Source organism: Alternaria metachromatica (assembly GCF_023757995.1).
Source record: "Alternaria metachromatica strain BMP 0045 chromosome Unknown scaffold_1, whole genome shotgun sequence".
NCBI classification, from domain to species: domain Eukaryota; kingdom Fungi; phylum Ascomycota; class Dothideomycetes; order Pleosporales; family Pleosporaceae; genus Alternaria; species Alternaria metachromatica.
Genome location: NW_026055492.1, coordinates 42,002 through 55,698, shown reverse-complemented (window position 1 = coordinate 55,698; position 13,697 = coordinate 42,002). Strand labels below are relative to the sequence as shown.

At 32.7% G+C, this 13,697-nt stretch overlaps 4 protein-coding genes across 4 annotated transcripts; 2 read left to right on the top strand and 2 right to left on the bottom strand.

Moving 5' to 3' along the window:
- Positions 1-115: 115 nt before the first annotated feature.
- On the bottom strand, positions 116-841 carry J4E83_000004 (uncharacterized protein; the record flags this gene model as incomplete). The annotated part of the gene is made up of 1 exon (XM_049326969.1): positions 116-841. The coding sequence occupies one exon, from the start codon at positions 839-841 to the stop codon at positions 116-118; it is 726 nt and encodes a 241-aa protein (XP_049193114.1).
- A 931-nt stretch (positions 842-1,772) lies between these two features.
- J4E83_000003 (uncharacterized protein) lies at positions 1,773-2,140 on the top strand (the record flags this gene model as incomplete). Its single annotated transcript, XM_049326968.1, has 2 exons — positions 1,773-1,976; positions 2,030-2,140. The coding sequence occupies 2 exons, from the start codon at positions 1,773-1,775 to the stop codon at positions 2,138-2,140; spliced, it is 315 nt and encodes a 104-aa protein (XP_049193113.1).
- Positions 2,141-2,559: 419 nt separating this feature from the next.
- J4E83_000002 (uncharacterized protein) lies at positions 2,560-3,510 on the bottom strand (the record flags this gene model as incomplete). The annotated part of the gene is made up of 2 exons (XM_049326967.1): positions 2,560-3,453; positions 3,505-3,510. 2 exons carry the CDS (start codon positions 3,508-3,510, stop codon positions 2,560-2,562), a joined length of 900 nt encoding a protein of 299 aa, XP_049193112.1.
- A 790-nt stretch (positions 3,511-4,300) lies between these two features.
- On the top strand, positions 4,301-4,823 carry J4E83_000001 (uncharacterized protein; the record flags this gene model as incomplete). The annotated part of the gene is made up of 2 exons (XM_049326966.1): positions 4,301-4,423; positions 4,488-4,823. The coding sequence occupies 2 exons, from the start codon at positions 4,301-4,303 to the stop codon at positions 4,821-4,823; spliced, it is 459 nt and encodes a 152-aa protein (XP_049193111.1).
- Between the last annotated feature and the right edge of the window lie 8,874 nt (positions 4,824-13,697).

Here is a 13,697-nt window from a genome sequence, read left to right as displayed (position 1 = left end):
CCTCTACAAAACAGCACTTGAACATTATTAGCTGTACTGGATCTATGAAGCCGTCTTGATCCTCCATGCATCCTCGATTCCGACACGCAGTCAAGTCAGTATGTGCTGTCCAGCCTCATAGTGTACCCTCGCCCAAGCATCTCTTGAGAGGAAACTCGTCGCCTGTACAAAGACTGATAACACCATCAACCCATTCCATATTGTCAAACTGCTTTGACTCGAACGAGTCAGCCTGGTAGTCGGATAGCTCTCCATAACCACCGATGGTACCCGTCCAGACACTTCCACTCGCACGGTTGGTCCAAGGGTTACTGACAAAAGCGCCATACTTGTCCTTGGGGACCTCGGCGGTGAAGGTTTGCGTCTGAGTCGTTTGCCACGTCTGGCTGTAGTCGATTGACATGGAGACTTGGAGGAAGTCCTTGACTAGTGTCAAAGTGCTGCTCGCCCCAACCGAAATGCTGTTACTAATGGAGAAACCCGAGGCGACGGAGATAGTAGTCGGTGCGCCCTTGGTGACTTGGCTCATTTGAACATCCCAGCCCAAGAAACGAGAGTTGGGGTTCGGAATGATAATGCTGGTGTCGCGTTTCAAGTGCTGCTTGTCTGGTGTTTTGGTCTCGTTGCCGGAGAAGTGAATCTCAGCAAGGTAGGCAGGCTTCGGAGGTACAGCACTGGCCTTGCGTGCAGCTTCCAGCTCTTCAAAGGCAGATCGTTTCATAACGGTGAAGTGGCCTTTGCCGTGGAGGATAACGTCATCCGATCCGATTTTGACGGGTGCGGGAGCAGCCGCGACGAGAGCGGCGCCAAAAATGAGGGTGATGAAGGAAGTGGAGTGCATTATAGCGAGTACATATATGAGGTGAAACGAATGTGTAGAACTTTACGAAAAGAGTGACAGGGCAGGTAAGGTGGTGAGAAGAATTCATGATCAGGGAGGCGTGCTCTACTTATCGTCAAGAAATGCGAGCAAGTTAGCACCGCATTGGCAGCGTCGGCTGTATGACTGATCGTAACATGGGTTCTGAGACGCAATTTTGACATTCCAGCTATCTTGGTAAACAGGTACGTCAATACATTTCTTGGCAGGGATTTATGAAGGATCAATAGTGGTGGAGTATACGAACCTAGGTAACGTGTTCAGGTGCGCGGCTGATTGGTTTCATGGTTGTCCGGTGATTTGCTGTCTCGAAGTACGAATAGTTCTTCCATACCTACCCAAAGGCTCGCCGTAGGATTACTTATTCTGAGTGGGTCTCGCTAGGCGCAACATGAGTCGAGTGGCTCCTCGAGTATCACTGTAACAAAAGCACGCCCGCATCGTTCTTTCGGGCCGAAGCGCATGAAGTGCAAACCCTTTCCGGGTTCTCGGCATCTACCCTTAATAATACAAGGCATAGAATTCCCGACTTCTAATAGGACACCGCTCTAATAGTGCACTCGGTTCACCTGCCGAGGGAATGTGGGATTGGGGCATTGCTGTGCGGTCCCTCGATACCGCGGTGGCTCAACCACGTTTCAAAACCTTGGAAGAAGGGGCGCGCTCGCCACAATTGCGCCGAGAATGGACAAAGGACAATTGTAGTGATGGCCATGAAAGCATGAACGAGGATCCGTTCTATCATCAGTTCTTACTTATTTATCTTGTTTCCACATCCGGTTCTGAGCAGTACCCAACTTCCGCTCTTTAATCCTTTGGTGCACCTGGCTTTTACAGTCAATTCTGTCGTTACCTTCGCTCTGTCTGAGCTATTTCGAAACCTGAAGCCGTCATGCATTTCTCAGTCGTCCTCTCCGCACTTCCCATCCTCGTGGGCTCCTTCGTCAACGCCGACCTCCACAGGGAAGGTCTTTGTGTCGATGAAGTCGGCGGACAATACGTGTACAACGCCGACGCAACAACAAAGGCATGCGACGCATATCTGAATCGCAACACTGGCGACCAGCAATGGGATACATGTGCCGATTGCAAGATGGTGAGACATACAAGAATCCCTCCATGAACCCTTCGCATGCTAACATTGTGCAGACCGAAGTCGGCAAGCTCAACCTTTGTCAATCGCTAGGGAATCACATCGGTGGTGATGAGTTGAACTATTACTGCAAGGAGAATGGCGCTGGCAATTCATTAGCCTCATAAGCTGCGGACAAGGAAGAATAGCTTTCGTGAACAGCAGTGACTTTGCTGTCGTCGTGTTGCGTCAGAGGTCGATGTATACCGTCCTGCAAAGTTTTACCAACCACGATTAATTTAATTCGATAACAAAAGGCTTATGACACGGACGTACCATTTTGCATGGGCTCATATGCTCATCTCCATCGTAGCGTTATGTTTCAAATGTCCCAGCTTACCTGCAATGACTACAAACTAAAGTGCGAATTGCTAAACATCTAGTCCGCTGGTGTTCTATAACGCAATGTTACAGCAGCTACAGTGACCGATAGGAAAACGCTTCGGTGATGAAAAGCGATGAGACAGCAACTATTGCCTTGGAACGAGCTCACTAAATTCACTAACCGTAGCGAGAAAGATGAACGGAAATCGGATCTATCAGTTGTCTAGATCATGGACTTAGACGCGATTTTGACGACACTGAAGTTCCAGCGCGGAAAATGTACACGGATGCTTTTGCTGTTACAGATAGTGACCTCGTCAATTGTAAGACCAACGAGATTCCCAACAGTCTTTCCCATATGTCCGTAATCGGAAGGAAATATCTCGACCTCGTCGCCGTATTTGAGCTTATGTGAATTGTCATCGATGAATGTAACGTTTTCTGGTGAGGTAGAAGTGCCAAGAGTTCGTTGTGCCATAGTATTTCCATCCAGCGTTTTGAGCATTGGCATTCTCTTCCTTTTCTTTTCCAGTTGTGCCACAAATCTCTCTACCCACGAAAATACTCTCGGATACGTCTCAGCGTTGAAGTAACGCGCGGGAAGACTGTCCTTCATAGTGGGCTCCGACATCAACCACTTGAATGGCCACACACAATCAATATCTGCTAGCGAGGGTTCTTGTGTGTTCAAAATCCACGCCCTGCCATCGGCAAGGAAAGTAGACTCCAACATGTCAAAAGCGAGCTGCAAATGCTGCGTGCCATCGGGCCGCCCCATCTCCATATCATCGGCGGTGAAGCGCCTTCCCATGAGCTTCTGACGATCATCTACAAAGGCTTCATTCGATAGGAAGCTTGTCTCCTGCCAGTATGGTATCATCCTCACGGCGTTGGCGAAGATGCCGCCGTCGATTGTCCAGTTTTCGAAGAGCTTTCTGATACCAACATCCATTGGCGTGGAAGGTGAGAGAGCGCTGTTGGGGTACAGAGACTCTAGCTTGGAGATGATGAATCGAGAATCGCAGTATATGTCCTTTCCGATGATCACGACGGGTATCTTTCTGTAGCCGACGCCCAGCAGTTCAAGGTCTTCACGCGGCATGAATGCCGGCTGGATCTAGATGACTTCTTAGCTGACGCAACTGAAAGAGACGGAAATGATGTACACATTCATCATAGGGTATACCGCGAAGCCATAGATACCATAATACCCGGTGCGAGAAGATGGAGCCTTCGTAATGGAGCACGATTGGCTTGTCGAGAGAGACCATGGTTGTTGAATGGTATTTGTTCGAACAGCGTGGAATGTTGTTGCAGACGCGTAGTGACGTGGAATATATCTTGAACAACGGTAGGGCGGAACGTCTTTCCATTACCCCACCCCATGACGTGAGGCGCGGCGCATCTCCGTAGCTATCGAGCAACGGGAATCTTTGAATGCCACGGGATGTACAAGCGAGCGTCTGGCCGTGATCGTTGCAGTATTAGCGTCATGACGACGGTCGAGCAAGCTGCCGTACAATACCAATCTCGCATTGGGGAGGTGCTGCGATACAGGCTAGTTGGCATGCTTTTCGAATGGCCCATCGCAAATGATACCGACACCTCCAAAGCGACAAAGCATCAATCTTTCGACGTGCCACCTGGGATTATGCTCCGTTGTTCTGTGTGCTGCCACCATTGTTATCCCACGCCAAGCGTTGCCGACCTGCGCGCACGCCCGGGTGCTGCAAGCACTGCAAGGGTGGCTTAAAGCAACCCCGCATCCCCCACACCACTCCGGAAGAGACATTATCCTGCACGCATCGAAACGCGCTGCGGCCGGCGATAGATGCGTGTCCGATAGAACGTTAGTCGAGTACGGCGACGACGCGCCTGCACACGTCAGTTCCGCTGGGTCGACTCGTCTTCGCAGCTTGACTTTTGTCTTGCCTTTTCCGCCACGACTTGAACCAACGCCAGCTATGCCACACAAGCTCGACATCTTAGTCGTGGGCGCTGGGCTCTCTGGACTCGCCGCAGCGATACAATGTGCCTTGTCAGGACACTCGGTGACGGTATTGGAGGGCGCAAGGGAGCTGGCTGAAGTATGTGCTCACGTCTACGACACCAGATGGTTGCAATCGGTGTCTATACTAACCAGCATTCCAGATAGGCGCAGGCCTTCAACTTACACCTAATGCTACACGTCTCCTTCTGAACTGGTCTGTTTACGACACTATCCGCGATCGTGTCTGCGAGCCCATCGCACTGACTGTCCACAACTATCGCGGTAAGATACTTGCGCACGAGGCAGAGTTCGATGCGAACATCCGCCGCAAGTACGAAGCGCCATTCTCCGACTGCCATCGCGTAGATCTGCAGCAGGCCATGGTCAAGCGAGCGCAAGAACTGGGCGTGATCGTAGTACTGAACGCAAAAGTAACGACTATAAATCCGGGCTCGTTCACCGGCGATAGGGCGCGCGTGACAACCTCGGAGGGCTAGAACTAGGGCGCCGATCTTATAGTCACTCTTCCAGGACGGAACGAATCCCTAACCACCTACAGGAGATCTGGCATATCGCATCGTGCTTCAACTTGATCAGGCCAGCGGATCGAGGCGGAGAAAAATGGTGCGATGACCCGCATATTGGTCCTAGGCGGGCCCTGACGCACACGCTATAGCATACAGCATGCGCGGCGGTGACATGTATAACCTGGTCTCGCTCCTTCCTAATAATCTGCAAGAGGGTGTCGCGAAGACCAAGAGCAACTTAGACGAGACGAGAAATTTAATTCATAGATAGGACCCAGTGTAAGTTACTCCACTCGTCGCATGTTGCGACTAGAACGCATACTTACTATTAACACAGATTAGCTTAGCTACTTAGGTGTGTAGAAAAGGTTTACAAGTAGAAATTAATGCATTAAGCAGAAATAAGCTTCTAAGTTAATGCGTAGTATAATCTTGCGCTTATTAGAGACTTCTACTAACTAATGCTTTCTTATTACGCTAAGAGCGCAAACTCTTCTATTAAAGACAGCGCTATCCCGAAGCTCTTACTAGCGCTAGAGCACTTTAATTCTTAAGATAGACTAGCAGGTACACTGCAGTTATCTGCGAGAAGCTATTCTACTATATAAAGCAAGTTTGCAAAGTAATTACATTACAAAGACTCTATTAAACTCTATGTATTCTAGCCTTGCTTTGCGCACATGTAATATTTTGCTACCTATCTAGTAAATTTATAGTGTTCGCAGACTATCTTTAGCTTAAATATATTATGTGTATATTCTTAACTATTTTGTTAAATAGTAACTAACTACTCTATAGATCTATATGCAATAGCTAAGCTAATTTAAGTAGCTTTAACGTTTTGTTTAGCTAAGATATAAGTACCTAATATAGTCTAGTACTATACTTAAGATAGCGCATTACGCTTAGAACCTCTTACTTGCCTTTAGACCTATATAGTAACTTACACTTCTAATATTATATAACTAATTAATAATACTACTTCTTCTTTACTACTACTATTAATACTACTATTATAGATATTATAAAGAGTATAGAGTTTATATAGCGCTAGCTAGAAAGCTAGCTACTAGAGAGAGAAGCTTTAGAGCCTACTTATCTATTACTAATATAAGTGTAATAGCTATAATCTTATACACTAGTAGCTACTAGAATTACTTCTATTCTATACGTAGCGTTATTAGAGTAAATATCTAACTAGAAAGTATTATATCTAAAAGAAGTTATAAATAACACTAAGAGTAGCGTTCTAAGAGATAGAGTTTAGTATAAGAAATATTCTACTAGTAAGAAGTATAGTATTCTCTTTACGTAAGACTTTACTACCTAAGAGTTAGAGAAATACTTTATTAACAGAAAGAAAATTATTCTAAATACTAAGAGATACTAGATCTAGTAAGAGAGAATCTAGATAGAGAATAGCTATCTCTAACTTTAAATTTAGTATATTTTTATAGTATAAGAATACTACATAACGTATTTATACCTAGGTACGTCTATAGCTTTTAAGTTTATATAGAATATACACTAATCTAGCTCTTTTACTATAGTAAGTAAAGCTATATTTATATACTACTATAGATTTAATATTCTAGATAGTCTTAAGTACTCTTATCTATATAACACTTAACTATATATAAATTCTAACTACTTATATACTAAAGATAAGATATCTAATAACTTATAATAGTAATATTAAAAGCTTTAAAATTATAACCTCTTAATAAACTACTTAGAAAAGTAGTATCTTTATCTTTTTTTATATATCTATAGTTTTTATATTTACTATATAAGTAGTATTTTTTAAAAAGTTTCTAGTAGTAATAAAATACTCTTAGAAGATTAGAAAGAGATTATACTTATTAGAGCGTAAAGGTACTTTACTAAAAAGTATAGAGTATATATAGACTATATATTAGTATAGAAAGTGTACTATAGCTTATATAAAAAGTTTAATAATATAGCTAGAAGTATTTATAGATAAAATTACTCTACTTTCTAGCTACGCTAGAGAGTAGTATTTTAAATCTTCTTAAGGTATAAGGCTTATATAGGCTCTAGAGGTCTACGCTATCTATCTCTTATAGAGCTTCTATTAGCTATAGTTTTTACTTATACTTAGATACGCTTATATATATAAGTAATTATATTATATCTTATACTATACGCGTAATATTTACTTCTATCTAAAGTATTACACTACACGCGCGTATATATATTACTTCTATCTAAAGTTTTAATATTTCTTACTAAGGCTTAGCTTCTAGCTATAATAGTAACCTAACGTAAGTATTATATTAACTTTTTTTATTAGAGAGTATATCTCTAATAGCTAGTAATATTACTTACTATATATATATAATTATAATTTATTAGTAAACTAATAATTTTATAGCCTATAAACTAGTTTTAAAAAAGTAAAGTTTATTACTAGTACACTAAAGAATATATAACTAAAGGTTTTAGTACTTTAGAAATAGATAAGCTAAAGCTTAGAGTCTTAGTACTACTACTTTTAAAGTAGTTAAAGCTTTTAAATTTAAACTAGCTATAAAGCTATTTTAATACTAAACTACTTTATAAAAGAATTTTAATACTAATTTCTAAGAAAATTATAATATAATTATATATACTTATTAGCTTATAACTAATAGAGTAATATATTTTAAAGTTTATAATTAGAATATATATTCTAAAATCTTAGTAAAAGTATACTTCTTCTATTTTATAAATTACTCTTAGAAATCTAAAGATATATTAATATAGCTTAAATCTAATACTAAACACTATACTAGTACTTTAAATAGTTTATAAGTTTTCTAGATAATTATAAGTATAAAACTAATCTCTTACTAGTTATATTACTTTACTTACTAAAGCTCTACTAAGTTACTTTATTATTATTTAATTACTTTTCTTTAAATTATATTACTATTACTACTTATTTCTCTAGATTCTCTTAAGATAATTATAAAAGATAGTATTATAGTAAATTTTATAACTTTCTTTATTATTTTTATAACTACTACTATTATATATACTATTTCTACTACTATATTATAGTAAGTATAAGGTATTTAGAAAATATACCTATATTAAGATTACTATATAGAGTTACTAGACTACGTTTTATTACTCTACTTTATATTAATATTCTACTATAATATATACTATTAAAAACTACTTTACTAATAATATAGTACTTACTAAAGCTATTAATAGTTATTATTTTATAAGTTTTTTATAAAAGTATATAATATAAGTAGATTCTACTATTATTTTTTACTAGAACTTTACCTTTAATAATCTTATTAATAAAATATAGCGCTTTTTTTATAACTTAAATCTAGATATTATAAAGTACTTAGTAGCTAAAGCTTTATATATTACTAAAGTTCTAGAAAACTTTATTAATATATTAATAATTAAGTACTTTCTACTAAGTATAGATACTATTTATATATACTTTACTATATATATAATTAAAATAGAGTTAGAGCTATACCTTAGCTATATAATATAGAGTTAAATTTACTTATAGTAGTACGTCTTAGCGAAGATTTTTAAAAAAAGTAATAAGAAATAAAATAATAAAAATAAAGTATTTATAGATTATCTTTAGTAAGTAGATATTATTATATAGATAGTAGTAGAATTAGAGTTCTACTAAAGCTAGTAAAAGTATAACTATAGAATAGTTACTATATTATAGTTATTAGATACTTAGTAGATAAAGATAGTGTTATAGTTATAGTTAATAAAGAATTAATATAGTAAGTTCTATTAGCTATTACTATATATTATAATATTTCTAGTTATTCTTAGTTATAGTATAAGCTAAAAAGTTATATAGGTAAGTGTAGAGTTAGTTTATAGATCTACTAGTAATAACTTTATTACTAATATATTAGAGCTAGAGATAATTAATAATTAGAGATATTTAAGTATATTATAATTATTATACTACTAAAGAAAGTTAGAATAAAATCTCTAGCTATATATCTAAGAGCTAAGTAATTATATATCTAAGATAATATAATTATAACTACTTTCTAACTTTAATATATAAGCTTTTACTAATAGTTTATTAAGCGCTATTTCTCTATTACTCTTCTACTTACTAAGTTAATTAAGACTAAAGTTATACTAGATATTAAAAACCTTAGTAGTAAAGGTTATACTATTTATAATCTACTAGTATAGATCTCTAAGTGCTAGAAAGCTTTTAATACACTAAAAGCTATTCTTTATAAAAAACTAGTACTTTAATATTTAAACCTCTCTAAGTCTATTTATATTACTACTAATATATCTATATAGACTACTAGTAGAGTTATAAAGTAACTTAATAGCTAGAGTGTTTTATAACTTATAGCTTTTTTCTCTAAGAAGTACTTATCTATAGAATATAACTATAATATTTATAATTTTAAGCTTATAGAAATTATCTAGGTATTTAAAAAATAGAAGCCTAAACTTATAGATTCTAGCTACTTTATTATAGTAGTAACTAACTATAAAAACTTAGAAATCTTTATAACTACTAAAACGCTTACCTAATATTAAGTCTACTAGTTTTTATTTTTATTCTAGTTTAACTTTAAGATAACTTATACGTCTAGAATTAAGAATATTAAAGCTAATATACTTAGTTACTAGCTCTAAAATATATCTATAGACTCTAAAGATTTACGCTATACTATTACTTCTATTATCTTAGAGCTAAAGATACTTTTAGTAGATATATAGCTAGTAATTACTACTACTTTTTATACACTAGCTTCTACTACGTAATTTAATTTCTTTTTAAATCTAGAATAGTAGTATATTCTTTATATAGCTTTTATAAATAAGAACACTATTTTTAATAATAACTTAGATACTCTACTATCTAAAAATACTTATAATTCTAACTTTTTTACTTATAAAGATAACTTTAACTTTACTAAAGATTTTTTAGATACTACTTATAAAAATAACTCTTTAGTCTAATAAGCTTTTATAGCTATTAATAGATATAAAACTAAGCTATCTAAATAGTTCTATAAAAATAGCTACTATTTTAGTATAACTAAGTTTACCTTAGTTAGTACTAGACCTAGTTATTAAATTTTTTTTAATATAACTAGGCTTTATATTACTAGAGACGCTAGACTTTAGAGGTAGATTTCTAATCTATACTATAATTATAAAATTACTAGTTATAAAAGTCTCTAGTTTATACTTTATTTAATATATAATTTCTACTACTAGTTTAGAATAAGCTAGTCTATTATATAGTATTATAATACTTATACTACTTATAAATATATAAAAAGTCTATAGAATAGAAAATATAGCTACGTATAACTACTTTCTATTCTCTATACTTAATAGTTAGATCTAACTATTAGTTTTATTTAAAATCTACTTCTATTCTACTTTAATAGTAAAGAGTATTAAAATATTTTAGTTATTATTAATTACTTAACTAAATATAAGCTCTTCTACTCTACTTATAGAAAAACTACTTATTAAACTTTATACTACTTTATAAATATATTTTAAAATTATAAGCTATTTTTTACTATTATATCTAATTATAATACTAACTTTATAGCTCTATTTTAGAGATATATCTACTAAAGATTAAGAATTAAATATATTCTATTTACTACTTACTACTCTAAAATAGATAGATAAACTAAGCGCGCTAATTAGTTTCTTAAAACTTATCTCTAGTAATATATTAACTATATATAAGATAACTAAACTACCTAGCTATATATTACTAAGTTTTAAGTAAATAATATAGTTAATTTAAGTATTAGTATACCTTTATTTTTTATAAACTTAGGCTACTACTTCTATAGTAGTATCTATCTAGTTAAAGATATTAAAGCTAATCTTTCTTTATCTATTTAGAAATAATAATTATAAACTAAGAAAATAATAAACTACTATAGTAACTTAGTAGTCTATTTAAAAGAATAACTTTTATACTTATAGTAAAAATAAAGTACTTAAGGTAATTCTACTTACTATATAGTTTTACTATACTTTATAAATAATAAAGTTTATATAAGTATAACTAACTAGTAAACTAGCTAGTATTCTAAGAAACTTATATATTAATAGACTAGTCTCTATATAGTTATCTATATTATCTATAAGAGATATATATATAAATTAAAGCTTTTTAATAAAATACTTTATAATAGTATATTTCTAGTTTTCTATTTCTAACTACTATATCTATTAGCTACTAATACTCTTTCTAATTAAGCTTATACTTAACTAGTTAGTGTAGAAGTAGTAAATAGCGCTAGTAAGTATTATAAAAAGTAGCTTATTAATTTATTTAAGAATATAGCTTTACTAGAAGTAAATAAAATTTAAAAAGAGTAGGCTTATCTAATTAAGTAGACTAATTTCTCTAAAGTCTTTTAGTATATAGCTAGTAACTATCTTAGTTACTATAATACTAAACTTTTTTACTAGAAATTCTCTAATAAGTCTAAGCCTTTTAGTCTTAATATACCTCTAGACTAAATCTTTCTACTTAAAGATATTAGTAATTAGAAGCCTAATTATACTAGTAGTAATAAGATTTTAGTATAAAAGCTTCTAAAGAGGCCTATATATATATAAAGTAAAGGCTACTTTTACGTCTACTACCTAAACTCTATACTATTAATATATACTATACCTAATTATTAAGTAGCGCTATAGTTAACTATTAATATCTTAGTATTTCTACTTTACTATCTTAAGTCTTCTAGAATATAGCTTTAATTAAAACGCTATCTTTTATAAAGTATAGAAATACTATTTAGCTTATATTTTATATTCTAGAGTTAAGATAGTAAAAAATATCTTAGAGGTACACTTTTTTATATAAGAAACTATATAGATATATATATATCTATATAAACTATAAGCTATTCTCTCTAGGCCTAAGAGATAGAGTCTATAGTATACTTTTTTTAATATTAAGTAATTATATAATAATATACTTACGTAATTATATAATAATATATTACTATATTAGACTTTAAACTACTACAGCTTTATTACTATAGTTTTAGGTATATAGAGTAGTAGTATTTACTTATTACTTAGCACTTAGTACTTAGTATTTAGGTTTATAATTTAATTATATTATTATAATATAGGTATAACTACGTAAATACTAATAATAATAATAATAACTTATCTCTTTCTCTTTCTTACTAATACGCTCTACTAATCTACTCTTCTATATTAATACCTACTATATCTATTAATTCTTCTAACTCTTTATTATTATTCTCTACTATATATTATTAAAGTTACTTATTATAAGCGCGCGCGCGCGTCTATATTAGTTAACTAATTTAATCTAGAGTTATTCTAGAAGATAAGAAAAGAGTTTATACGCTTATAAAGAGAAGAGCTTATACCTATAGAATAATAGTCTTTACTTAAGTGTAGAAGCTTAGAAAGTTTATAAATAGAGCGCTCTAGTAAGCTATAGTAGATATAATAAGCTACTACTACTACTAAAGCTCTAGATTAAAGCTATTAGTAAGACGCTACTTTATACTATATAGCTTCTTTAGCTTCTACTAAAGATAACTACTCTTAGCTATATTATCTTATACTAAGCATTATAAGAGCTTAATACACTAGATACCTATAATAATATATACTATAGAATAACGCACTAGGTTAAGATAACTTAGATTTAGCTAGAATATATTCTAAAGACCTAGATAATAGTAGATCTCTTTAAGTTAGAGCGCGAACTAGATAATAGTACTTACTAGAATACTAGTATAGGTTATATATCTCTAGGTTCTATTATATTAGATATATATATTTATTATAGTAGCTATTTTAATATATAGTAGCGTTAAAGTTTTTTTATATACTAGAAAAAGTTTATAGATATTAACTTTTATATATAAATAGGCTTTATAATTATACTCTCTATAACTATAGAAATATCTATAGCTATATTATAGTGTTAGCTTATAAAGTTATCTATTTCTATAGTTTATTTCTCTATAGTTATCTAAAGCTCTATAATTTTACTACCTAAGTTAACTAATATATACGTAATAAATTGCGTTACTACTAGATAGATATAATATACGTAATATACGTAAGATTATATCTAGATTCTATATAGGTATTCTCTTACGTAGCTAATAGAGTATAGAGTCTTTTAGATACTATTCTATAGTAGCGTATTAAGTAGCTTTTATTCTTACTAAGTTAGTGTTTAGCTCTAGTTAGTAAAGCTTTAGTAAAGCTCTAGTATAAAGTTAAGTTAGTGTTTAAGATTAGAAAGTACTAATATTAAAAACATAGAGTTCTAAGAGTATAAGTTTAAATTACACTATCTTCTATATACTAAAAAAATAGATTTTTTTAATTACTTTATTATAGGTTATAAGTATAGAGTAAAGTACTTATTATTACTAAAAATATAGAATTTATAATAGAATAGTAGTATACTCTAATAAGTAAAAGCTTAAGACTCTAAATAAAAAAAAAAAAAAAAAATTAGACTTTAAAAGTAAACTTAAAAAATCTTTAATATAAGCCTAGATTTAAAACTTATAATACTTATACCTATACTACTACTAATATAATATTTACTATATATATAATTATAATATACTAACTACTTTATATTTATTATATATTACTAATAGCTATCTAAACTATTAACTAGTAGTACTAATACTAGCTTTATATAAACGCTTAACTTTAAAAAATTATCTAGTAAGTCTACTACTAGTATAAAGTCTCTAAGATAATCTAAGATATCTATATAATATTTATATAATTAACTTATATTCTATATATAATTACTTA